Source organism: Rhinatrema bivittatum, chromosome 12, assembly GCF_901001135.1.
Source record: "Rhinatrema bivittatum chromosome 12, aRhiBiv1.1, whole genome shotgun sequence".
In the NCBI taxonomy this organism is placed as follows: domain Eukaryota; kingdom Metazoa; phylum Chordata; class Amphibia; order Gymnophiona; family Rhinatrematidae; genus Rhinatrema; species Rhinatrema bivittatum.
Window position 1 is genome coordinate 6,108,603 of NC_042626.1, and position 27,722 is coordinate 6,136,324.

Sequence of the window (27,722 nt, forward strand, 5' to 3'; positions counted from 1 at the left end):
ACACTATGCCCATTGGTCCTGAGTGCATCTGCTCCACCCTAGGAAATTCCTCAATTTATGGTAGAAAATTTTCTTTAACTCTGCTTCAGAGTCATGGCACAAGAACCTTACTAGGTCCATTCCAGCACCATTTGCCCAACTGATTTAGCCGGACAAATGACACTTTCAGTATCCAGCTGTGCTCACCGCCCAGAACTTAGCTGGATGAGTCGGGGCACTCCTGGACGGAGTCAGCTATCCAGCTAACTTAGCCGCATGAATGCTGATATTTAGCATTCTCCAGCTAAGTTAACCAGGTAACTTCAGGACTGCAAGTTGACCGGTTAAAGTTGGGTCTATTAAGTGGCACAGAGATGCTGCTGAATATTTGGTGTAAGCTAGCTGGACTCCCTACTGCTGAATAACGCCCTCTGCTTGTGCACATGAAATCCAAGCAACTGCAGTAAGAGCTACAATTTCCGCCATGCTTGACTATGAGTTTAACATATTATGCATAGGGCTTCTGATTTTAGGTTTTAACTGGTAAACCCTGATACAAAAAAAAATTCTTTTTAAAGTAAAATAGGTTTTTATTAGATAAATACCAGAAAGTCACCACTTCCCCTAGTAATCTCACCCCTCCTATGCCTACCTTAGTTCCTCTGCTTTGTTTTTGTGTTTTTTCCATGCTAATGACTCCTCAGCTGCCCAAATATATGTATTTGATTCAACCAGAAAAGGTGCCCAACAATAGTACCTGCATCCCAAACACACTGATTTTTGGTATTCCCCAAATCCCTAAATTAACTGAACACCCTCTTCTCCCCCCCCCCCCCCCCCCCTTAAATTTACAATTTATAAACATGTAAACTCAGAAGCTCTAATTATGTAGCATTTTGGTTGCACTGAAGTGGGGCAATTCATGATGGACCACCATGAAGGATCATGATCTGGTCTGAATGAACGCATGGCACTGTGGCTGTAGGCTTTCCTGAAGGCCATTCCATTGCAGATATTTGGAGTAGACTTGCGAAAAAACAAAGCCCAGTTGGAAAATTAGTGGAAATTTTAAGGCTTGTGAACGAGTTGCTGCTCGCATATTGCGTTTCCAGGTAAAGTACGTCTGCTGCTAGCAGCTTTCAACCATCAGCTAAACGTCTGCACTTCAACTAGCCATAAAGCATACATACATCACGTCACCAGCGGTTACCTTTGTAGCAAGCAGCCTGGTTAAGTAGATCTCAGATACCATCTTGCTGCCCCGGTCTCCCTCCTTTTGGTCGCCGTGATCATGGTTCTTTACTAAGTGCCAGACCTTGACACCACTCTCTAAATCGGGAGTGATCATGGGTGCCCTGGATCGTAGGCTGTCGGGACTCCCCGTGTACCGAAATGTGGAATCTGCAGGTGAAAAGGGTGGGGAATAAAAGGCACCTAAAATTAAACCTGTGCGTGTAAGGATTAGGGGGTGTTCAATGCTCTTTCTATTGCTGGTTTGAACATCTCAATTCCAGGGTGAAAATGTAGAAATCTCAACAGTGTACCCAACCTATAATGCCGCACAGTCAGCCTCTGCACACGACAGCGCCGCTCCAGGCAGAGAGAAGCAGATCCAATTCTTGGTGGTTGAGTACTTCTCATACACAAAAGTGGTTTAACCCACGTTCCCTTGTTCATTGTAAAAGGCACAGAGCCCTAATAAAGCATTCTACTTTGTGTGAATTTATGGCTAGGAGGTTGTTGGGTGTGGTTTGGAGGGCACTACAACACTGACTATAGTGAAATCATCATTCTGAAAAAAGTGTACATCTGCCAAATGCAGTACCATCACAGAAGCTAGTCTGCTCCATCACTGATTAACATCTAAATGGATCTGAACATTGGAGCAAATGCAATTATAAGTAAAATATAAAGAATCAGGAAATTCTTTGTTTCAGAATAACATTGCTGCTGCATTCCTGTTTTCATTCCAAGGCTCTGGCATGTGTAGATGAAGAGTATAAATATGGCCGATATGCACATTTGCTCCACATTAGCAGCAATAGTAGTGCTACCATTAGCAATGCTGATAGCAGCCTTTCACTTTCAAAACACATCCATTGTGGCACCAAAATACCCCAGGTACAGGAAAATAAAAAGGGAGCAGGATCTGATTTACATTCATATCCACTGCCGGGAATGCTGTCATGTTTAGGTGGAAGCTGGATAGTTCTGGGTCAGCAAGAGACAGGCTAGAACCATCCTGGCTTTTTAACTCTGGGAGCTACTTCTACTATTCAGAAAACAGCATTGTAGACCCTCAGCAGTCATAGGAAAATCTTTTACCTCTCTTACAGTCACCTTGAAAACATTCCTCTCTCTGCACTTTTCATGATGAAATCAGGAGGGGGACAAAAACTTCATGCATTTGCATATCTGGGGAAATGAGGAGAAACGAGCCACGGATAGAACCTAAGGGATCCCAGACTAGTGCTCCAGACACTTGATTCATGCTTCCTCTGCACAGCTGAAAGGTGAGGAGGACTATCCTGCTAGCACATAGGCCACAGATTTGGCCTACCCACACCTCCTGCACTGTTCATGGGGAGAATGCATTCCTTCTGTTTTGAACAGAAACGGATGGGGTGGAAGAGAGGGACTCGGGGTAGAAGTACTCCTTAACCAGCGTCTGGCTGAGGAAGGCTCGTCTCCTGCGCTATGGATGACTGTCTTGAAGACTTGCCTGCATTCCTCATGAGGCACTGTGCAAAGTGTCAGAAAAGGTTTTGGTTTTCTCTTAATAATTTCAGCAGTATATAGCCCTGTAAAGGACCCCGCCCAAGATCTCCTGGAAGCTCTTCCCTGCACTGGGCACTTCAGAAGTGTAACAGGCAAGAGAAGCTTTGTCTGCTACTGTTCTGACTTTGGGTGCCAGAATGCTACAGAAAAGCAACTGCAGCCTCCAGAATCCCATAGGGTGGGAGTTGCAAACATGATCAGCTTAGCTGGTGAACTCATGCCTGCAGCAGGCTTGGCCCAAGGAAGAGAAAACAGGTTTATGCGTTGTCCGAGAAGGGAGCATGGAAAGAGCACTTTTATTTTAGTTTTGCAGAATGCCTCAGTAGAAATAGAATAGTTTCTTACCATATCTACTAATTGATGTTCTGGATATGCTTGCAGAGGCAGGGATGTTGTAGGACGAAGTCTGCTTTGGAACAAGAGCCACCACGGACCGATCCGATACCTACAGAAGATGAGACAGGAAGTAAGCAGGCACTGCTTTTTCAACCCATAGGCACATCCATAACTTTTTTTAAACAGGAAGCTTAATTCTGTAGCTGTGGCAATTGCTAAAACATTATCATCTCTCCCTGGATGGCAGGACATTAACCTCCCCGTGTTATACAACTTTTCTTTCTCACACAAGAGGCCTAGAAAGGGACCTTCTTAAAAATGCTTAGCTCTGACTCTACAATTGGATCTCAACCAAAAGGCCTAGAAGCAAAGATTACCACGGGTCCATAATGCTATCTGGTATCAGATCTCATCCATAAGCATATCTGTAATGGGCTGCCTGACAATGCATGAATTAGTGAGGTAATTATTACATTGCGTGCGAGCTTCAAAAAAAGTGTTAAACAGGAAGATGTAAAAAGTCGAACCAGTTCTTTGCCATGACCACCTCAAGTCTTTCTATCTCTGCCATTTTTGGAAGAAGGCCACAGCCAAGCTGTTTGGTGCGTCGCGAGAGGATCCTGTGCACTTAAGGCAAGGGGGACTGTCATGCGATTGCGAGATGCTGTATGATTTATGTCCAATCTGCTGTGATAACCGGAGAAGCTGGACCCAGAAACCCTTAAGGAGAGGGCTGATAAATGGAGGCGGCAAGAGAAAGCACTTTTGATCATTTTGATTGAAGATTGCCTTCTATCCAGTAAGAACAAGGGATTGTGGGTGATCTAATTAAAGCCATAACACAAGGGGAATAAAAAGGCTATAATAATGTTATGGACCATAAAGCATTCTTATTAAACCATTTTTTATTTTAACAAGTTTTATGAACTTTAAAAGTTTGATTTATAGCTGTACAAGCAATAAAACCATCTTTCAAAACCTTATATTGTCTGTCCCTCTGTGACATCAAAAGGATTAATTACTGAAAGTCAAACTATAAATGAATATTAGCACTAACGAGATTATATTATAGCTGTTTTAAGTAGTGGTGTTTAATTTTACCCTCCCAATAAATCTGCTTAGCATTGGAAAAGCTTAATTTTTTTTATCTTATATTTTTACTAAGATTGAGTAGATTCCCTCATAATCAATTTAGGCTCCCCCCACTTTGTTTTTGTTTTTAAATGAAGGAGATCAGGCGCCGGTTGGGGTGAGTGAAGTCCATGAGTTGTCGCTACTGTTTCTTCTCCAAAAAGGAGTGGGATGGATTTCACATTGGAACCCCCGACTCACTGGCTATGTTTCTGATTGAAATGAAGAAATGAGTACTAACTGTCTTATGGGAATCAGAGTTATTTTCGATTCACCTTTTTCCATTTAAACTGATCCATGCCTTGAAGCAGCATTTCGGTGCAATGGGCCTAAAGTCTGTTTGGGTCTCTAGTATTATATTGTTTGCATACACTTTGTAGTATTTTTTTGGATCAGTCTTCCCCGTTTTCCCATTGACTGCTTGTGCTGTATTGGTGAGAAGCCTGTAGGGCCCAGGTAAGACGGCAGGAGGTCTCTGGGAAGAGCGTAAGAAGTTGATATGCGAGGAGGAAAATGGCACCTTCCCACTGGTCAGCCAAATCGGGTGGGGGTGAAGCTGATTTTTAAATGGAGCTGCATAAAGCGAGAGGCCAAGAATAATATTGTTCTTCACTGTTGTGTTCATGGTCAACCTGCTGCTAAATCCACACTTAACAAGGTTAAAAGGCACACTACAATTTGTTGTTTTAACTCTTATCCCAGTACATGTCTGGTCTTTCTCTGGTAGAGGAAATTGCTAAAGCCATGAGGTCACAGAGGGGCCTTCATTCATTACATGGCAATTTCTGGACAATTTTCCCCTGCATTTTAGATGGAAAAGTCAAAGGGAAATGGGAAATCTCAGCTCTTCAGACCTCCCAATCTCCCCTGGGCTATGTTTACATTAGACTTGAGTTGCAGACCCAAATAGATCAGGTTTCCCTAGTGACCAAGCCGGGAGTAGGGGTGAATCTCTCTCCAATGCCGGAGTCGTTGAACGAGGTAAATAAAACAAGCAGCGTGTTCCATCCCCCTAATCCTTTGGCTGGTAATTGTTCTCCCTTTCCACTGCATTGAAACAAATTCTGCCTAAGCCTCTGCTTCACAGAAGCTCCATAGGCACAGCTGAAGAGCATTTTCCCATGCTGTTATCCTCCTGGTTTCATTTCAAAGGAACCCACAGGCTCGGCATCCCTTGTCAGGCTATTGCTGTGGTTGGGGGCTGTCCACAGAAAGAACGCTTTTTTTTAGCATAACCATGAAAGGCACCCAGTCCAGAAGATGTCCCTCTGCCAAGTCAGCAGGAAGCTGCAGTAGACCAAACAGGCAAAGTAAGGAGGGGAGAACAAATGCATAATTACGGGACACAGCGCATGAAAGGTGGTGCGCAAGAGACTCCCAAGCATTCGTGAAAGAGAGAAGGAGCAGCAGAGCCCCTGAATATCGCTCCATCACGAGGCAAAAGACGACAGAAAAGGCTACTCGGAGACCCAGAACAAAGCCATGGTGTCACAGCAGGAGATCTGTTTGCACGTTTTCAGAAGCCAGAAATAGAAAGCATAGATTAGCATCAGATGCCTGAGATCCCCCATCTGCTCCCTGCGTTCCCTCACAAATTAGCTGCATCTGCTCATTTTTTTTTGAAGACTTTCTGTGCATTGGCCTGTGAAAGACGAGCACTCCTGGTCGGGCCTTTTGTACAGTTTGAGGGGAATCTTCAATGACCTTTTTACAAAACTGCCCAGAGGTGTTCTCAGAGGTAGAGGTCGCGCTTACGCACATAGAAGGTAATTTTCAAAAGGATTTGCCTGCGTGAAACTGGGTTTTACACGCATATGTGGGATTTTGAAAATGGCTACGATCTATACTACTCTTACGTGCGTAACTCATTTGAAAATTACCTCCTTGCTGGGGAATTTTAGAAAGTATGCAGTTAAATTTTCCGCAGAAAATTTTGCGCACATTTTAGTGGGTGCAAGCATGCGGGTGAGACTGTGGCTTGGACAGTAATGGATTCAGAGGGATCAATTTCTAAGCAGACTTAATGACTGTAAGCCTGCTTTGAAAATTGGTGTCACCTATGCTCACGCTTGTGTGTGATGTTACAAAATTAACCCCCAAATGACCCGTGATATTCTTTCACAATTCAGGCCGTGTGTGAGATTAATATTATGCTATGTCTGCAGCAGCTTGAACCACAGGCTCTCACCACCTGAAAGAATTCCTTCTTCCCTTGCTCAGTAATTTTTTTTTATTTAAACAGGTCCCTAATTTTGTCTTCACTGTCTCCCTCCTGCCTCTTCAGTGGTAGTCCCTGGTGCTTTACTCTTGAGAGTTAACCTGAGGAGTGCTGGGGCTGTGGAATGCTAAGGGGACGGAGATTGGGGGAGAGGCTGAACAGGTCTGCAGTGTCTTCATAAATGATTTAATTTCAGTGATAAAACTACAGTGGCGACCTCTGACAAACAGTCAAGCAGCCCAGCACCTGGCTGATGGATTGGGAGATGGAGTTGTGCAGAGTAGCAGACGGATGGGGTGGGGGGTGTTTGTATATTTATGGCAGTTGTGGAATTTATAGTCTTTGTAATTTTGTGTTTACATTCTGTGGTATTTTTGCACTGTGATCCGCTTTGAGTTTTGATGGAACAACAGAGGAATTTTTATTTCATTTAATTTGCATTTCTGTTCCACTGATTTCTACCCTCAGCGGATAAGTAATAACATAAAAAACAACATAATTATCAGACAATTCAAACCACACATTGCAACTATGAAGAAGCAGGCAATTGCAGGGCCTGACTGCTGCGACAGCACGCGACATAGGGTTGCACCGGCGGAGCGGTCTTGCAGGCCGCGATACCTCTTACTGGACCAACACAAGAACTGTCTAGAGCTTGCATGAACTTTTGAGACCACATTTTAAGGCCTGACTTACTAAGGCTTTTCTCCCATTCTGTCCCTATGGGAAAAATGAGGCCCCTAGTTTGTCAGAAAGGCCCTTCTGTATTGTCTCAAAAGATTCACATATCACATCCTGCTTTTATGATGTGACTTTCTTGTAACTCAGCTGAAGCATTGCACCATAAAATGAAAGAAAAAAATAGGATCAATGAATAAAATCATGTCTGAATAATTCTTGTCTGGCTGACCAAAGCTACCATGATCTGCAAAGAATTCAGTGCCAATCAGTGACTCTCAGAGAGCTACTTGCCCTGGCCCGACTGTAGGGAGATGGCCTCATTCGCTTACTCTGGAGCTCTGCCATGGGCATGAGGCGGTACTGGCTTTTCAGTTCAGGGTCCTACTTTGGAGCTGGATATCACAGGCTGCATTACACATAGAGAAACTGAGTTTAAACGATGGCCTGCTTACTCTCAAATCTCCTGTTTTTGGCACATTGGTTGGGATTCATTGCATTTGTTCAGCTCTGCTTTATGGCCCCTATTGGGGCTCAATGGCCAGAAGGCATGCTGACAGCCTGCTTCACCCTAACCAGCTCCTGAAACTGGAAATTCATTGAGTTCTTCTGTACTGTAGTAACTGGAGTCTGTGTCATGTAGTCAGGACTAGGCTGAAGCTTTGATTCTATGAAGGGACTGACTAATTTCAGAGGTCACAGCTGGGGGGAAGACACATTTGCAATGTAAGTGTTACATTCTCAGGTGACCTGCTGTACATGGCAGGGTCTAAGCATTTATTCATGTTCCAGGTATTCACCACTGGTGCATAAAATCAATCAGGAAGCCAATAAACTGATACATCTAAGGAGATCGACAACTCAATTTGCTTCTTTACAAACTGTTGTGGTTCTCCCTTTTATCTTGCACCATGCAGTCAGTAAATTGAATTTTCTGTTCTTCTGTTTACATTTCTGGCACTGGCCTCTGTTGACCTTCACACTGGAGTACACCCAAGCAGCCAGAGCTTAGTTGTGTCCACCTGAGGATCTCAAACAGAGCTGAAGCTGTAACTCCATCAATAGAAAGTGAAGCCAGAAATGCCAAAATTCATGGTGACGAACTATCGTGCGTCACCATAGACTGAAGCGCCACAAACCTTAGGATATAGTATCACTTTTCTACACCAATTCCCACACCATTCATAGTTGGCTGTTTGTTCATTTATTAGGGGGTACAATTCCCCCGTTACACTATTTTCAGAAGTAAAATACATTTTTATAGCCATATGGGGCAAATAAAAATATAAGAACATAAGAAATTGCCATGCTGGGTCAGACCAAGGGTCCATCAAGCCCAGCATCCTGTTTCCAACAGAGGCCAAACCAGGCCACAAGAACCTGGCAATTACCCAAACACCAAGATCATCCCATGCTACTGATGCAATTAATAGCAGTGGCTATTCCCTAAGTATAATTGATTAATAGCAGGTAATGGACTTCTCCTCCAAGAACTTATCTAAACCTTTTTTGAACCCAGCTACACTAAGGGGCAGATTTTCAAAGGGATACACGCATAACCCCCGAATACTTGCCCCAAGCTCCCCTTGCGTGCGCCAAGCCTATCTTGCATAGGCTCAGCGGCGCTCGCAAGCCCGGGGACGCGCATATGTCCTGGGGCTTCGAATAAGGGGCTGGCCGGGGGCATGGCGGCGGGCCGGGAGCGAGTCCGGGGGGCGTGGGATTTAGTTAGGGCTGGGGGGTGGGTTAGATAGGGGAAGGGAGGGAAAGGTGGAGGGGACCAAAAAAAAAAGTTCCCTCTAAGGCCGCTCTGATTTTGGAGCAGCCTCTGAGGGAACAGAGGCATGCTGCTTGGCTCGGCGCACGCAGGTTGCACAATTGTGCATCCCCCCTGTGCGCGCTGACCCTGGATTTTATAATAAAATCGGGCGTAGATTTGTTTGCGCTGGGTTGCGCAAACAAATCTGCGCCCTCGCGTAAGTTTAAAGATTTGCCCTTAACTGCACTAACCACATCCTCTGGCAACAAATTCCAGAGCTTTATTGTACGTTGAGTGAAAAAGAATTTTCTCCGATTAGTCTTAAATGTGCAACTTGCTAACTTCATGGAATGCCCCCTAGTCCTTCTATTATTCGAAAGTGTAAATAACCGATTCACATCTACTCGTTCAAGACCTCTCATAATCTTAAAGACCTCCCTCTATCATATCCCCCCTCAGCCGTCTCTTCTCCAAGCTGAACAGCCCTAACCTCTTCAGCCTTTCCTCATAGGGGAGCTGTTCCATCCCCCTTATCATTTTGGTTGCCCTTCTCTGTACCTTCTCTATCGCAATTATATCTTTTTTGAGATGCGGCAACCACAATTGTACACAGTATTCAAGGTGTGGTCTCACCATGGAGCGATATAGAGGCATTATGACATTTTCCATTTTATTAACCATTCCCTTCCTAATAATTCCTAACATTCTGTTTGCTTTTTTGACTGCTGCAGCACACTGAGCCGACGATTTTAAAGTATCATCCACTATGATGCCTAGATCTTTTTCCTGGGTGGTAGCTCCTAAAATGGAACAGACTTAGTTTTTGGGTACTTGCCAGGTTCTTGTGGCCTGGATTGGCCACTGTTGGAAACAAGATGCTGGGCTTGATGGACCCTTGGTCTGACCCAGTATGGCATTTTCTTAAGTTCTTACAGCAAGGGTTATTTTTCCCTATATGCAACACCTTGCACTTGTCCACATTAAATTTCATCTGCCATTTGGATGCCCAATCTTCCAGTCTTGCAAGGTCCTCCTTTAATGTATCACAATCCGCTTGTATCATCCGCAAATTTGATAACCGCACTCGTCGTATTCCTTTCCAGATCATTTATATATATATTGAAAAGCACCGGTCCAAGTACAGATCCCTGAGGTACTCCACTGTTTACCCTTTTCCACTGAGAAAATTGACCATTTAATCCTACTCTCTGTTTCCTGTCTTTTAGCCAGTTTGTAATCCACGAAAGGACATCACCTCCTATCCCATGACTTTTTAATTTTCTTAGAAGCCTCTCATGAGGGACTTTGTCAAACGCCTTCTGAAATTCCAAATACACTACATCTACCGGTTCACCTTTATCCACATGTTTATTAACTCCCTCAAAAGAATGAAGCAGATTTGTTGGGTGATGTTCTCCTACTGGGGGACCTTTCTGATCCAAGGCAGCACTGTGGCTGCCAGACTGGATTTGGGACTTGGCTACTATGTCCCTGAAGGTCTCATCAATGTACCTCTCTGTCTGCCTCAGCTCCTCCAAGTCTGCTACTCTAGCCTCCAGAGATTGGACTCGTTCCCTGAGAGCCAGGAGCTCTGTGCACCAAATGCACACATACAATCTCTCACCGGCGGGTAAAAAATCATACATGTGACACTCAATGCAAAAGACTGGAAAGCCCCCCTCTTGCTGCTGGACTGCTGCCTTCATCTTAGTTTTATTGAGTTCCTAGTTAAGTTTAGGATACTAAGGGAGTTGGAATGAGAGTACTTTAAATTTACAGGTGAATTTTCTAATTAATCAGCTAGTGTCCTACAAGGGGGTGATAAACTTTCAATAAGGGCTGGTTCAATAGTATGATTTAGATAAGACCCTGATTGATTTTTAATGAGAAAGTGTCTTGTGCCTAAAAATCAAGAGAAAAGAGAATGACTGCTTTCTTATGTGCATTAGAAATGTAGGTCTTCAATACCTGGACTTGTACATTAGTGTTAAATGTTATACTGTAAAAATGCTCATCCATATGTGCTTGAATTCATTTTAGAATATTTCAGTAACTGAAATGGATATCTCTTTAAGAAAACCACAGTTCTGCCTGGTATGTTACAGTACTCAAGAAAAATAAAAGGTGTGTGTGGAACTTAGGTTCTTCAAATATATGATAGTCCCCACAGCTTTTGGAGTTGGCACAATGGACACAGCACCTTGTGTGCAGACATACATGAAACTGCACGACTACAGCTTGCATTCCAGGTGGAAAACCTGAAGTTAACTTACATGTAACTTTCTGGTTTCAAAGCCTAGAGATTACTACTGAAATAAGAGTTGAGCTGCTAGGAAATCCTTATCTACTGTAGGCTGGTTGCTTGTTGCCCCTCCCAACATACCATCCCAGTCAAGGCATAATACAGGCAGGCATTACTCTCTTACCTGCTGTCCACTCTGGCCATTCACGTTGCACTGAAGAGGCCTAACACTACGTGTGCTACCTGTTTTTCATTTTTTGGACCAGTAGTTCTCCTTTCTCCATTTTCTTGCAGCTCAGCTGGAACCAGGGCTGGGATTCTGGCACCATTAAACTTCAATCACAACGACCCAGAGATTTTTCCTCTATTTTAACAGACCTACCTCCCCCCCCGCCCCTGTTCCTAGTCTGGATATTGCAGCACGCTTGGGGCTCCTTCTGGAACCTTTCTTCATGGGATGTTCAATCCACATTCCAGGTGCCGTCCTTAGGATGCTCCTCACTCCCTCCCCCGTGAATGGCTTTGAATGCTGCCTCGGCAGCATCCCTAGCCCCAGGACCAGCTAAACCTCTCTAGGTAATGGCCTAGGGTGCCAGCTGCTTGGAGGGGGAGGGGGGGGGAAGGAGTGATAGGGGATCATTATGATTATTGAGTTTAATTATCAAAATCTTGGGGTGTGTGTATTGGGCGGGGGAGGGGGGTACAGGGCTAAACATTTCTGGACCTGTCCAACTCAGGGAAGATCTGACTTGGGGATCAAACCAGGGTCTTTCCACATGACAGTGCACAGAAGTTGCCACTGGTCCGGCCCATGCTGTGCCTTTAAAACTGTCCTCTGTCTATTGCCCCAGCACTCGTGGCATTTTTATGTCGGCCAATTTTCAACTCTGCTAGTTTCCTGAAGACTTGTGTCAGGGCCATGAGTGGGGTAGAATGGGTAAATAGGGAAGAGTTATTTACCCTTTCAAACACCACTAGGATTAGGGGACACTCCATGAAGCTAGCAAATGGCAGATTTAAAGCAAATTGTAGGAAGTATTTTTTCACTCAGCGCACAATCAAGCTAGGGAATCTGTTGCCAGAGAATGTGACGAAGGCAAGTTACATAGTGGAGTCAAAAGAGGACTGGACAGGTTTCTGAAGGAAAAGTCCGTAAACAGTAATTAGCGTGGGCATGGGATACAAGAAAAAGATCAACTATAGGACGCAGGGCTCAATGGACCTTGGTCTGACCCAGCCTGGCACTTCTTATGTTCTTATGTACAGGACGCTGGGCTCGATGGACCTTGGTCTGACCCAGCCTGGCACTTCTTAGGTTCTTATGTTAACACATTTCATATTGTGGATTATCAAAACAATACATATGTGATACTTTCACCCTTCCACTCTTTACCTTGTTAGAATAGGCACAACAAAATAAATTGCCTGCTTCTTTCCTTTCCACATGGGTAGGCTTTTTGTTAGGATCGTTACCTGATAATGCATCAAGGCGTTCAGTCGCTTCCAGTCTCCTTCGATCTTGGTGGTGATGTCTTCATCCTGGAGGACCACGCGTGCTATCCGGCCCTGGCGCCACTCTATTGGGGGGGAGCACAGGGGAGGAGGGAAGGAAAGCACAGGAGATGTTCAAGGGCTCGCCATGACAATCCGTATACTAGCAAGCTTTATTACTAATGATGATCACCCACTGCTAGAGTCCATCATCCTAAGCTAAAAGCCAGGACAGAGTGACGTTACTGAGTTAAACGATGAAATGTCAGGTGCAGAATAATAAATAATCACATCCTGCAAAGTATCCAGCTTTGAATGTGGAAGCAACCCTCAAACACTAAGAAGGTGGTAACCGTACTCTTAAGCAGAGGCAGCGTACGGGAATACCTCCATACATGAAACAATTGGTTATGTTTCAGTTGCTGTGGAGTTTGCCCTAAACCATGCTGGCTTCTCCCATGCCATACATCTTTTCAATTCACGTCAGGGACAGCCATTTTATGTGTATGTGTGTCTAGGAGTGGGGGAAGAAAGGGGGTGTTCCCTAACGACCCGAAAGGCAGGCGATGCTGGATTAGATAAGGCCTGGATGGAAATGTTTGCACAAAACTCAACATGAATCATCATCTGTATTTTCCTAAGCTCTGAGGGAAGCTCACAGAAGAGTGGCAAACAAACGCTGTTAAGTGTTAACTTTTGACCTACATCCCTGTGTGGAAGCATCTGTTAAAATGCAGCACATGCAACAAGAGGAGGCGAGCCTCAGCAAAATCCGACAGCCGTGTCAATACTACAACTCCTGCCCTTTCAGGTCAGGCAACCTCTGTTTCAGACCTTTACAAAAAGAAGAAAGGGTTTAGGGAATTAAGACCATCTTGATTTGCACCTATTGGATCTTGCAGCAGAACCAAAGAGCTCTTACACAAAGGCCCTTATGAGTTTATTCCTGCAACACCTTTTCCTTTATCTCTTGGTGAACATCTTCACTTCCTCCCTGTAGGGAAAGTTCTCTGCTTCCATTATTAACCTCCTCCTTTTATGTCTGCAGCACAGGAGGGAGCCAAGCTTCCTTAAACTCTCTCTTTCTCCTTTGAATTTCAGAGGAGAATCCATGCACACTCAGGCTGGAGCTCAAGGGTGGAATAAAATGTCGGCAGCTTAAAGTAGCAGACCCAGCATTTTCTCTTAGGTCATTCTGTTGGTGGCTAAACCAAATCAAGCACTGTTTGTATTTTGTTCCTGAGGCAAGAGGAAAGATCACAAGGACAAAAGCAGCATTACCAAATGACACTGCAGGCCATGGGGTAGCCCTGTTGGTACTGGTACCAGTGCACTAATTCTCCTGAAATTAACTGGGTCAGCACCAGCAGATGAGTGGGGGTTAGCAAGGCCATGGACAACCAAGGAGACTGGCTATTTGGGCAGTTTACATTATCACAAAGCTTAATGGTAAGACGTGGGGGAGGGAGGGGTTGGATGTAGGATTAAGAATTGGATTTTGTATGCTCATTTACCCAGGAGGGTAGAGAATGAAGGAGGAAGAAAGCAAACCTAAATGGATAAGGAGTGTGGTGCTTCTGCAGCTGGAATTGTGATATAGCCTTGCAGTGTGGACAGAAATAACTTGCCAGACTGAATGGGCCTTTTGGTCTTTTTCTGCAACCCCCTAGGCAACAGATTTCTCCCAAAGATGTGTTGGTTCTCATACAGTAACAGCAAAAAAAGGCAAAACAAGCTTTCATACAGGCCGATACAGTACAGTGCGCTCCGGAGCGCACTGTTAACCCGCAATTGGATGCGCGTTTTCGACGTGCTAGCTTTACCCCTTATTCAGTAAGGGATAATAGCGCGTTGAAAACACGCGTCCCCCCCCGAACCTAATAGCACCCGCAACATGCAAATGCATGTTGATGGCCCTATTAGTTATTCCTGCGCGATTCAGAAAGCAAAATGTGCAGCCAAGCCGCACAATTTACTTTCAGAAATTAGCGCCTACCCAAAAGTTAGGTGTTAATTTCTCCGGGCACCGGGAAAGTGCACAGAAAAGCAGTAAAAACAGCTTTTCTGTGCACCCTCCGACTTAATATCATGGCGATATTAAGTCGGAGGTCCCAAAAGTTAAAAAAACCCAAAAAACAGAAAAATTTGAAATCGGCCTGCGGCTCGCAGGTTGAAAACCGGACGCTCAATTTTGCCGGCATCCGGTTTCCGAACCCGTGGCTGTCAGCGGGTTTGAGAACCGACGCCGGAAAAATTGAGCGTCGGCTGTCAAACCCGCTGACAGCCACCGCTCCTGTCTAAAAAGAGGCGCTAGGGACACTAGCGCGTCCCTAGCGCCTCTTTTGCCACGGGCCCCTCAATTTGAATACAGAATCGCGGGCACAGGAGAGTCACTCTCCCGTGACTTTTACTGTATCAGCCCGATAGTTTGGAATAATGCGACCTGCACAAGAAATCTTTCACAAGATGGGAAGGGTAGGAAACCAAAGTCGGCAAAACCTGTGTAACCTCCACCACAATTTCAGAGTAGATGTTAGGGTTATCATAGGGGAACAATTTGAGCCAGCCCTGGAGTCGCCCCACTACATGCATGACCTTAAGAAAACTGAAACTCAACACAAGTATATATTATAACAAAGAATTGAAACGTAAAAAACTGAACAGCAGATAACTTGTATATGATGTCTCTCTATGTTAACAATCATTTGAACCTTTTTGAAAACCTTGTTAACCTCCTTAACCTTGTAAATCATTATGATGGCGAAACCGAATGATGGTATATAAAACTCTATCAACAGGGAAAAGAATCTGGAGGTCTCCAGCTCACCCCTGTAACCGGTGTCCCCAAAGCCCCATGTGAGGCTCACGTGAATTATTAACAGAGTACTGGAAATCTCTGGCAGAACTGCAGATCTTTCTGTAATCCTTGCTTTGCCCGTAGGTTTCCAGTCCCGACTGACCTGTTATTCGAGTGCCAGCAGTCAGAGAAGACGTGCCGGTATCGGGTGTTCTCCCCCTGCTGTTTCCTCAAAGGAATATGCACTAAGAAATACACATACCCAAGTCCATGTCAACAGCCCGCGGCCTCTGAGAATACGGAACATTCTTGTACACAGCGTCAAGGATCTTCTCCTTCACTTGAGTGATTGTGTCACAGTTCAGCACTTTCACCGGAATCTCAGGACTATTCTCGTTATCAGGATTGACGCAGTTGAGAATCTGGGGAAGAAGAAACACCATTGGTTCTCTCTTCTGATGTAAATGAGGCACCTTGTGTAGACTGGGGGAGAAGATGGCTTGCAGAACATGTCTGTTTGCCCGACTCTCTTACAGGAATTAGAAACTTCCAAAATGACAGCAGGCATATTTTAAACTTGGTTAATTAGAAACTTTTACATTTTAAAGTTTATTGAAATATTTACTTCAATTTTTAATTCTGGTCTTTTGTTCCTTTCTTGAATTGTGTCCAGCTGCAACTCAGGGCTGGTGGAAGCACTAGGTGAACTAGGTGACTGCCTAGGGCGCCAAAGGTTTGGGGTCAGCCCAGCAACCACTTACTGCTTCCATCGGACCTGCTCAGAATTGAGAAATAACTTTGCAGCATCGGCCAGGCAGGATTCTCTGCACAGCATAAGCGAGGCAGGGTTGGCTGTGCCGCTCGACAAGTGAGGCAGCATCTCTGCTCAACAAGGAAGACAGTAGAGGCCTTCTGATGCCATGGAAGTCCAAGGACTGCCTACACCTAGGAGGGAGAGTAAAAAAAGAGTGTATGTGTGTGAGTGCATGTGTGTGTGTGTGTGTGTGTATGAGAGAGCAAGTGTATGTGTACGAGAGAGCATGTGGGGGAGAGTGTGTGTATGAATGTATGTGAGTAAGTGAGCACACGTGTTGGAGAGAAAGGAGAAAGTCTGTGTATTGCAGCCACTGCCTCCTCCCACTAATCTTTGACAAATTCAGACTGAAAATTTAAAGTTCCCAGTATGGAGAGTGGGAGATTTTGTATCCGTATTTTTAATTATTGGGTGGTGTTTGGTGTGTCTGGTATTTTAAAATATTTTATTGGTGTTTGAGAAAGCTTTCAAAATGTGCATGAGTCTTTAATTATGGGATATTCTATTCATCAGCTGTTTAGAAATTATTTTATTAGTATGATAAATGATTTTTATATATCTTGATTTTGTTTGATGTTTCATGAAGAATGGTGAAATGTTTTTCTCCATAGTTGCACTGTATAGACTCTGGCAGGTTGCGTTTTACAGTTCAGCTTTTGTCTGCACATTTCTATTATACTTTATGGTGGCTTTATTCTGAATTTGGTGAGGGTCTGTGTTCTGCATGCGAGACAGATGAAGCATTCTGTTAGCATGTGGTTGGTTTCTTTGTAGGGATCTGTAGTAGCTTGGCCAGTTCTGTTTCCCTGATTGGAGGTGTATTGATATTTTAGATTCTGGCGTAATGTTTTCGGTATTCCTTTTCATAGGTAGGGTTGTTACTGTTTTGAGTGTTGGCAGACAGTGCTGTGTTGATACGGGAGGACCGTGCCCACACAAAACACGTTACAATAGGTCTAATGCCATATGAATTCCAAGTTGCAGAGTTTTCTTGTTGGCATCCCCAACAGTGCATGTAACTATCACAACAACGTGTATATTATTTTTATCTCAGAATGTTATTTTCATGTAAAATCTGTTGTATAAATGCATAATTTAAAATTGTGTGGGGGGGAGGGGGCACCAAGCTGTACGGTTTGCCTAGGGCGCCTAATACTCTTGCACCGGCCCTGCTGCAGCGACATGGAGTGGAAGCTGGTTCACAGAGGTGGAAAAATGCTGGATTTTCTTGCCTTTGAAGTACAGAAGTACAGAAGTGAAACACGTCTGCAACAATTATGGGCAGGTGTCCATCTCCCCCTCCCCCCGAACGTACCAACGTTTTATATTCGATCTGCTGCCGAATCAGCTTGTCCTCACTTAGTGAATACCGTGCTTCACCGGTAATGGCATCAATTGGTCCCTTCTCCATCTGCTGTTTAATGGCGCAATAAAGCATGAACAGAGGTTCTCCAGCACACTCCTGTCAGAAACACCCCCCCCCCCCCCCCAAAAAAAAAAGAGAAGACAGACACACATTAAACCACGACAATAAGAGGGTTCCAGGCGCAAATCAACCAAGAGAAGTAAAGCACAGAGCTTGCACATCTCATCTCCCTTCATTGGAGAATCTTTTTTAATGACATATAATGAACCAGTGGTGCAATACTTTGCACTTAATAAACAGCACGTTTGTCCAGCTAAGTCTCAGATATAGCCCTCTGGTCTGACATGGCTGGATAGGTTTCTATTCCGACTATGTTAGAGGTAGTGTGGGGACTGCTGTCCAGCTAAGTTATCTGGACAACACAGCTAGCTTTCTTTAGGACTATTGGAGAGCAGTTTTAAAGTTAGCCAGATAAACTTCGCCGGCTAACACAGGGTATATTCAGTGGTGTGGCTGTAAAGTTTTATCTGGCTAATTTTGCTAGCCAACCTGTGGCTGAAAATGTACTCCACTATGAAAAATATAAGATATTCATTATGACTGTTGCCTTAAGAACATGACGGTACAAGCCAGACACACATCAGCTATCAAGGAACTCCTAGATCCCTGCATTTAACATTTTTATAACCAGGGCTTAACCATCGCTTTTGTGGATTTGTGAACACTGAAGTCTCTAAAGAGCTTGGATAAGGTTTTAATTTGTTATTTTAGCAGGAAACTCAAAATAATTAATGTCATGCTAATTTTTGTCAGATAGTAATATATATATATATATAGAGAGAGAGAAAACTATTATACTCAACTTTGTGGAGTATGAAAAATATGGATTTTAATTTATTTTCCACTTTATCATCTAAAGCAGATTATGTTCAGGTTCTGCAGGCATTTCCCTGTCCCCAGAGGGCTCACAATCTAAGATTGTACCTGAGGCACAGGTGGGTAAAATAACCTGCCCAAGGTCACAAGGAGTGGCAATAGAACATAAGAACCTGCCATACTGGGTCAGACCAAGGGTCCATCAAGCCCAGCATCCTGTTTCCAACAGTGGCCAATCCAGGCCACAAGGACCTGACAATTACCCAAACACTAAGAAGATCCCATGCTACTGATGCAATTAATAGCAGTGGCTATTCCCTAAGTAAACTTGATTAATAGCCATTAATGGACTTCTCCTCCAAGAACTTATCCAAATCTTTTTTGAACCCAGCTACACTAACTGCACTAACCACATCCTCTGGCAACAAATTCCAGAGCTTAATTGTACATTGAATGAAAAATAATTTTCTCCGATTAGTTTTAAATGTGCTACTTGCTAACTTCATGGAGTGCCTCCTAGTCCTTCTATTATTCGAAAGTGTAAATAACCGATTCACATTTGCCCGTTCTAGACCTCTCATGATCTTAAAGACCTTTATCATATCTCCCCTCAGCTGTCCCTTCTCCAAGCTGAACAGCTCTAACCTCTTCAGCTTTTCCTCATAGGGGAGCTGTCCATCCCCTTTATCATTTTGGTTGCCCTTCTCTGTACCTTTTCCATCGCAATTATCTTTTTTGAGATTCGGCGACCAGAATTGTACACAGTATTCAAGGTGCGGTCTCACCATGGAGCGATACAGAGACATTATTACATTTTCCGTTCTATTAACCATTCCCTTCCTAATAATTCCTAACATTCTGTTTGCTTTTCCCTGGTTCGTAGCCCGCTACTCTAACCACAAGGCCCGTTCTCCAATATTGCAGAATATTGTCAAATGGGCTAGTGAGGCTCGTAAATAGAAACATTTTAAAAATCTGTGTGCATAATCTAATTGTGTTGGCTGTTGTGGTGCACAGAGCTGCCTCTCTTTGTTTCCCAGTACCAGCTTCCTTGCTGTCATTGCCATAGACCTCTCAGAGGTCCAGAGAGACCTGAGCCATTTCCAGTTTCTGAAGTCCCTCATCCTAATTAAAATAAAAGATGACAACACATGAAAACAGCTTTAGAGGCCCAGGCCAAAAGGCCTCCTGATTGCTTCTTCCAGCCAAAGTCCAGCTGTGGGGAGGGGCTTTACAGTCTGTTCGCTAAGGTGGGAGACGAGCATCCTCTAAAGTGATTTCCATGGTGAAATCCAGGGTGCTTCAAAGGGAGAGAAGAGAGCCAAAAATCGTGGGAAAGAATTTGATTTCAGTAGGAACTAATTTATTTATAGATATTTTTAGACCACCTTCCCGGCCTAGAGATCGCTCAAGGCGGTTTAGAAAATCAATATACACAATCAATTTACAAATAAAACACCACAAGAGAACATAACCCAAAGGCAAGAAAGTTTAAAATGAAAGTTAAAATTAGCACAGACCATCGCCTACATTCACAAAATTCTGCAACCCACTGCATACGTCGTCCTGACTTACCGCAGGGTCATCCTGACCTCCCAAAGGAACAGGCATCTATCCGGTAGAAAAGGCCCAGGTTTTTACCTTTTCTCTAAGGGTCAGAAGATTCATCTCATCCTAATCGTTGTAGGCAGACTCTTTCGCAGCATTGGCACAGCTATGCAAAACATCCTTGATCCCAACTCAGTGCTCTGCATCTTGAGCATGATGGAGGCAATTGCCCCTCAGGGCATGGAAAGCCGAGATAAGCAGCTTAAACCAATTTTAAACTAGACTAGTGAGGTATTGACTTAGGCCAGTAAGGAAGGCATTTGGACACTAATAAGCTACAGAATATGGCATTAAGGGAGTAATTGTCAGAGAGTTACATGGGGGTTTGTGCTTGTAAAATCAAAGCACGCGTGTGTATGTAGCGCTGGCTGCATGGCAAGCATATTTTCAAAAGATTGGAAGTACATATGTATTTATTTTACATGGAAAAAGAGCATTTTGAGGGAATTATGGAGCAGGGCTTGAAGTAGAGGCACACATGAGTATTTTGTAAACAGCGTATGATGCTTTACCTGCATGCTTTTACACCTGCTACTTAGTCATGAAAATGAAATCAAGCCCATCTTTAGTCTACAGTTTTTGGATGAGAGAGCTGGGTTAAGTGCTCGAGGGGGGTCCTGGGTTAACTGGTGGGGGGTGTCGTGAACTGATGACTCAAAAGTAAGCACATAAATTAATAAAATAGAGGATGTCATAATGCCTCTGTATCGCTCCATGGTGAGACCACACCTTGAATACTGTGTACAATTCTGGTCGCCGCATCTCAAGAAAGATAGAGTTAGGGCTCTTCAGCTTAGAGAAGAGACGACTGAGGGGGGGATATGATAGAGGTCTTTAAAATCATGAGAGGTCTAGAACGAGTAGATGTAAATCGGTTATTTTACTCTTTCAAATAATAGTACGACTAGGGGGTACTCCATGAAGTTAGCATGTGGCACATTTAAAACTAATCAGAGAAAATTCTTTTTCACTCAACACACAATTAAACTCTGAAATTTGCTGCCAGAGGATGTGGTTAGTGCAGTTAGTGTAGCTGGGTTTAAAAAAGGATTGGATAAGTTCTTGGAGGAGAAGTCCATTACCTGCTATTAATTAAGCTGACTTAGAAAATAGCCACTGCTATTACTAGCAACAGTAACATGGGATAGACTTAGGGGCGGATTTTAAAAGCCCTGCTCGCGTAAATCCGCCCGGATTTACGCGAGCAGGGCCTTGCGCGCCGGTGCGCTTATGTTCCATAGGCCTACCGGCGCGCACAGAGCCCCGGGACTTGAGTAAGTCCCGGGGTTTTTTGAAGGGGGCATGTCAGATCGGCGCGGTGTTTTGGGGGTGGGACGTGGCGTTTCGGGGGCGGGCCCGGGGGCGTGACCGCGCCCTCCGGAACCGCCCCCAGGTCGCGTCTCGGCGCGCTAGCGGCCCGCTGGCGCGCGGGGATTTACTTCTCCCTCCGGGAGGCGTAAATCCCCCGACAAAGGTAGGGGGGGGGTCTAGATAGGGCCGGGGGGGGTGGGTTAGATAGAGGAAGGGAGGGGAAGGTGAGGGGAGGGCGAAAGCGAGTTCCCTCCGAGGCCGCTCCGATTTCGGAGCGGCCTCGGAGGGAATGGCAGCAGGCTGCGCGGCTCGGCGTGTGCCGGCTACACGAAATCGGCAGCCTTGCGCACGCCGATCCAGGATTTTAGCGGCTACGCGCGTATCTACTAAAATCCAGCGTACTTTTGTTTGCGCCTGATGCACCAACAAAAGTACGCGAAGGCGCGCTTTTTTAAAATCTACCCCTTAGTTTTTGGGTAATTGTGGTTTCAATAGTGGTTTGGCCACTATTGGAAACAGGATGCTGGGCTTGATGGAGCCTTAGACTGACCCGTATGGCATGTTCTTATGGGTATATGCAGACTTTATAAAATACCGGCCCTCACACATATTTACATGCACAGATGCATTGTACACCGTTATGATGGTTTTACTGAGATGACTGTATAAAAAAATTAATAAACCTTAAACCATTCCTGTGTAAATTTGTAAAATAGATACACAAATTATGCGGATCCCTGCATTAAAATAAATGTACACCTACTTTCAGGGCAGAGATATGCAGTATTTTATAATCTTGTACATCATACTACACAGTTTATAAAATACAGGAACAGTTTTCCCCCACACCCTCTTCTACATGTATGTGCTGGCATGCACTATTCAAAAGTACTTGTAAATATGCACACATACACAGACAAAAGACTGAAATATTATGTGAAAAAACTCTTCTACTAAAGTTCCACAGGGAATCACAGTCTGTTACGATAACAACAGTCTGGAAAGGACAGGATTGCAGAGCATATGGGCTGGCGGACACGTGAATTGGCAGCTTGCCTCTCCTCCATGCAGTGTTAACCAGTTTGCCACGGAGCAGACCATTTCAGTCTTGTTCCTAGACATGTGAGCGTGTCCTGACCCCGTGGGCCTTACCTTTAAGAATCTGTGCAGAAGGAAAGCAAACCAGTTGGTGAGCATCTTCTCTGCCACGGACTCCGTTCTGAGAAGGACAAAAAAAAAAAAAAAAAAAGAATGTGTAGCAGGCGTCTTACAATTCAATCTAATTATTTACGTCTTTGCATCCCTTCTACTCCCCTCCCCTCAAGCAACCCAGCTATCCAGCCTTGCATGAACTTGCTGCAGAACCAACACCCTGGAGATGCAGGTTCCCTCCTGTTCTTCACGAGGCAGGTTATATTGCAGACGGAGAGAGACAGCCTCAGGTTTCTGAGAGATTCCTTTTGGAAGCCCCATGTAATGCACTAATGGGAGCTGTCTGTGAATATGTCCTGGGGTGGCAGAGACTGCATGACCTGCGCCATCCTTCCAGGCTGAAGCAATACCGTGCGCTGCGTCCATAACCCCCAAAGCAATACAGGGTTTAAACACGCATGTCCAATCGAGCGCATAGCTAATAGCGCTCACCACATGTAAAGTGCACGTGGATGAGGCTATTAGCTAATCCCCGCAATGCGGCAAATTTTACGCCAGCCCAAAGGTCTGCCACACTCGAGGGTTCATTGTAAAACCCAAAATACCTGCTTTCTCCGATTCCTCCTACTAAGCAGGAGGAGCCACAGGAAGCGGAATCGCCAGCGTCCTGTGGAGGTTGTGCACATTGTGCTGGTAGTGGCAGAAGACGGGCGCTCATGTGAACGTCTGCTTCCTGACCCGCACTGACAGCCGCCTCTCCTGGGCACCCGATGCAGAGGAGGCGCTAGAGATGCACCATTTTCTCTAGCGCCTCCTTTTTTTTTTTTTTTTACCGCGGCAGCTCATTTTAATGTTAAATCGCAGGCCGTTTTACGTGCGCCGATATTGCATCGGCCTGTGTGTATAGGGACAGAGAAAATGACCCGCTGCAGCACCGCCTTGCTCTCTGCCTTCACCCCTCGCTTCCTTAGCTCTGGGTTTGTCACAGTAGTAGGTTTACCTTCAACAACTCTGCCAGGAGGCAACTTCCTTTGAAAAAATACTTATTTGGCTTACCATCTATTTTGACCTTTTGTTCCAACGAACAATGCTTTTTGTGCATTACTGACATATTTTGACTATCGCTATCACCTCCGTTTCTGTACAAGGAGCAAAAAATGGGCTTTCTAGATATGTTTCTGGTCCAGCACCGCTGAAATTTGAAAACTGGGTACCTGGGGAAGCGACAGAGAAGAGTAGTTGGAAAAAAAATGAGTTTCCGCTTTTCCCCTTGCCCCAGTCTCATAAGTGCAATGCACAAAGACTGCTGAGATGCGGAAAATGCATGAGGAGGAGAGCTGGCTCTGACAGGCCTGGTGACATTTTAAGACGCTGCACAGAGTGGAAATTATAGCCCAGCAGCCTGGTAAAATCACAGGGATTTCCACTGGTTGCCAGCAGTTCAGGGAAGGAGAGAGACCCACCCAGCCTTCCCTCATCCCTTTGTACTAGGGATTATCTCTAATTTAAATACAACAGCTTCTAATGACAGTTTTTATTCTGCTTAGCAGGATTGTTCATACCCTAAACAAGCTCTATTACCTCTTGCATGGGTTTTTTCTGTTGTTTGGAGTGGGCTGTGGTGGTGATGGAAGAAAGCTTTTCATGTTTTGGGTAGTACTCTGGCTCCCAGGCACCGTCATCCTGCTGGGGCCCGCAGCGTGCCAGTGCATTCGGCAGGCTCCCCTTCCGTGAGCCACGAGAGATGGAGATGGCTGGGTTGTCAGGGCCAGGTGTCTGTATAAGTCGTAGGAGCTTCCGAACCCCTAAAGATCATCAATGGGGGGGGGGGGGGGGGCTCAGTGCTGCCCCGACTATGGCCCTGATGTCTTACAGTCCCCGCGCTGCTCCAGGCTGGGATTGAAAAGGTATCGGCGGGGATGGGCGGCAGCTGCCACAGCTTTTCTTCTGGGTGGTTGGGGGGAAATGGGGGAGGTAAGCCCATATCATTGTTAACTTAAAACGGGGAGGGGGGGGGGGGGGTTGTGCCTGTGAATATTTAAATTCATCCTGCTTCGTGGGCTCCCATTTTCCCAGCAGCACAGTCACGTGGTTTGATGGCTGCTCACTCATCTCTCTCCCGGGATGAAAACCCGTTATAAAACCAGAGCCGGGAGTACCGCTTGCAATATTTAAAACAAAATGGAAGCAGAAAAGCACAAGAGAAGAAGATTAAAAACTTTTCCACTCTGTTGCTGCAGTTGGGGCATCGAGGACAGGAGGTTCCATCTCCCGGTACCCGGGCGACTCCCAACAAGGAAAATGAATGTTAGTTTTAGATTTTCTTTATATGGAGCAGGCTGCCTCTCCACTGCTCACATTTATGTAGCATTTCCATTGCTGCCTCCTGGTTTAATGAGTGTAGCAATGAGCAGAACAGGGCAGGCACAGTGGGGGATTAAGCTAGAAAGGGGCAGGTTACTCAGTTTTTGAACTGTGTCCCGAGAACATTTGCTGAGGTCTATTAAAACCTCACAGAAATCAAAGCCGGCAGTGTGAAGGGTAAGAGCTGGGTGTGCTGTAGTTCATGCATCAGAGTAACCCAATGTTGCTGCTGCACAGATCAGCACAGGGCTCTCCTGGGGGACCCGCACAGGCTGATGCAGTCCTGTAAGTATAAATTCATCCAGATAAGTGGCGGCAGGAAGCCTAATAAACCCAGACTTCACCCTCCCCCCTTTTTTTTTTTTTAAAACAAGGTTTTACGTGCCAGTGCAGTAGCACTGGAAATGTAACTCCATCTCTTATCCAGGCGTTACGTGTACCTCTCTGTATCGGGGAGTACTGCCTCCTACCCTCACTTTGCACGGGATTTCCGTGCGAGGGCGTTAAGTATTTCTCCCATTTTAGAATGCACATTTTGTGAGTGTGAAACTCCTCGCTGCACTGTATGGCAGGTTTATGTTCACAATAAGAGCATTCAGGTGCCGGTAAAGCTCCGCATTGACCTGACTGCACCTTTGTGCATCGGCCTATATGCAAGGCCTTCCTGAATTCTCAAGTGACATCGTAAGAAATTACTAGTCTACCTTGTTTGTTGTTCTAGTTTTTTTAAATGAATGCCAAAAAATAACACTAAAAATCAAAGTAGGTGAAAATATATCGAACCCACGGGACTTTGATGTTTGCACATTTTGCAGTGGGCATGTGCTGAGGTCATTTCCTTTACAGATTTAAAAAAATATATATTTTATGAATTAACAGTCATCCCCCCATCACACTTTCCTCCACAAAAATTCAGATTATAAACTGTAGCCTACAGCATCCAAAGAAAGCTCCTCTGGGTATCAATCCCAGTCTCCTGAGTGTGCGTCTGAATCTGAGCAAAGCTGGCATCGGACGCCTCGGGGTGGCTGGGGGGAGTCGTCCGGATCATCCCTCACCCAGGAAATTTCATTTGAAACAACAGAGCATGTAATTAAATTGAAGGAACCTTTTCTGGTGTTTCAGGGAGATTAGCATTTCCTGCATGCCAGTCCCTGGGGCTAGGGATGATCTTTCACAGAGAAGGAGCCATATATTTACAATTCAAAACAAACGGAAGGCTTGCTTTCTCCTCTTCCTCCCCCCCAGCTCAGGCTCAGCCAGAATCACGTGTCAATTTCATGCCTAAGGACATTGTCCTAAAGCTGTGTTGTCCTGGATTATTTGCAAAGGTGCAGACCCTTCCTGCTGACACAGGCAGTGCACGGGGGGGTGGTATGATGGCCCCCAGACTGGGTACAGACCTGGAGCACAGCTCCGTGCGCCGAGCTGGGGAAACGCTGCCTGCGTGGAAAAAACCTGGGAAGCAAGGCCGCGCGAGATGGGAGCCTGAGGCAGTATGGACAGGAAGGGAGAAGAGGGGAGAAACACAAACAGGAAGAAAGGGCTCCCAGGACCTTGCCTGTGTTATTTAGGATAGATGACCTTCCCTGCAGCCGATACTGAGGCGAGCAAGGAAACAGAAGGGGAAGAAAAGGCTAGGAGGAATGTTTTTCCTGAGCCATGTAGTCAATAAATCTTGCTTTTCTTTACCTGGCAAAACCAATGAGTGTTTATGGGAAGGGGTGGAGGGCTCCATCACGCTGCAGCAACTTCCCTGACTTTCCAGTCTCCCAGCTGAATCTGCCAGATTAATCTCCAGCCAGGCCTGGGCTTTCAGCTGAGGGTAGCAGCTGACTTTGTCTTAATTCAGTTCCCTGGTGGTTTGCTAACAGAGACTGCCGGGTGGGACAGAAGCAGGTACTGCAGACCGCACACTCTCCCTCCTGTCACGCAGCCTCCTCCCCTCCCCTCCCCTCCACCAGCATTCTGCTTACACGTCCACGTCTGAGACGCACTCTCAGCTGCAACCTCCTCCCAGGACCTGTGCTGCACACGCGGGCTCCGTTGCTACCCTTCACTTGGCCACTAGGTGTCAGTATAAGAGGCACCAGATACTAGTCTCAATTTATTATTTTTATTTTTACATTTTTTGATTTACATTCCACTTTTCATGATATTCGAGCACTGCAGGTATTTCCCTGCCCCAGAGAGCTTACAACCTAAGGGCCTCAGTTACTAAGAATTTTTCCCATAGGCAGAATGGGAGAAAAGCCTTAGTAAATCAGGCCCTACGTTTGTACCTGAGTGAATGGAGGGTGGGGGATTTGAGCCCTGGTTCACAGCCCACTCCTGTAACGATTAGGCTGCTCCTCCAGTCCACGTGTGCCAGTCCTAAGACAGGGGTGGTACCACTGACTGGGCCTTTCAGCAGGGTACTGGATTTTTAAGTGATTCTCCCCTCCGCAGAGCTTCCTTCGTCTCTGGGAAGGATGCCATGAATTTCCCCAGCCCGGCTTTGAAGTGGCACATTCTCTGCTGTAATGTTAATGGGCAGAATCAGCTGCTGGTGGAAGGGAGCCACCGGGGCGGGGAAAGCTTGGTGACATCAGAGAGGGTACAATAAAAGTCATTATTGATGGTTAGAGCTCCAGCCGCTCGCCCCCTCCCCCATCTCGAAAAGCCCCAGGGGAAATTAATGCAGCTTCCCTTACTATGTCTTGAAGAAATGAGTTATTGCATTTACAAACTAGTGTGGATTTAGAGCAATTTCCTGTCAAACAGAATATTCCTTGATTGAGATCCCTAGGAACCCCCTCCCCCCCACCACCACCAAAAAAAAA

General features: G+C 45.3%; 1 protein-coding gene across 1 annotated transcript in view; it reads right to left on the reverse strand.

Moving 5' to 3' along the window:
• PLXNA2 (plexin A2) overlaps positions 1 to 27,722 on the reverse strand; it is a 315,878-nt gene that overhangs the window by 13,521 nt on the left and 274,635 nt on the right. Inside the window, exons 23-28 of the mRNA XM_029572653.1 lie at positions 22,537 to 22,603; positions 17,539 to 17,685; positions 15,672 to 15,831; positions 12,595 to 12,698; positions 3,103 to 3,202; positions 1,190 to 1,380 (exon numbers count right to left, since the gene is read on the reverse strand). Of these exons, the coding sequence (XP_029428513.1) occupies positions 1,190 to 1,380; positions 3,103 to 3,202; positions 12,595 to 12,698; positions 15,672 to 15,831; positions 17,539 to 17,685; positions 22,537 to 22,603 (769 nt within the window). The remainder of the gene's footprint in view (positions 1 to 1,189; positions 1,381 to 3,102; positions 3,203 to 12,594; positions 12,699 to 15,671; positions 15,832 to 17,538; positions 17,686 to 22,536; positions 22,604 to 27,722) is intronic.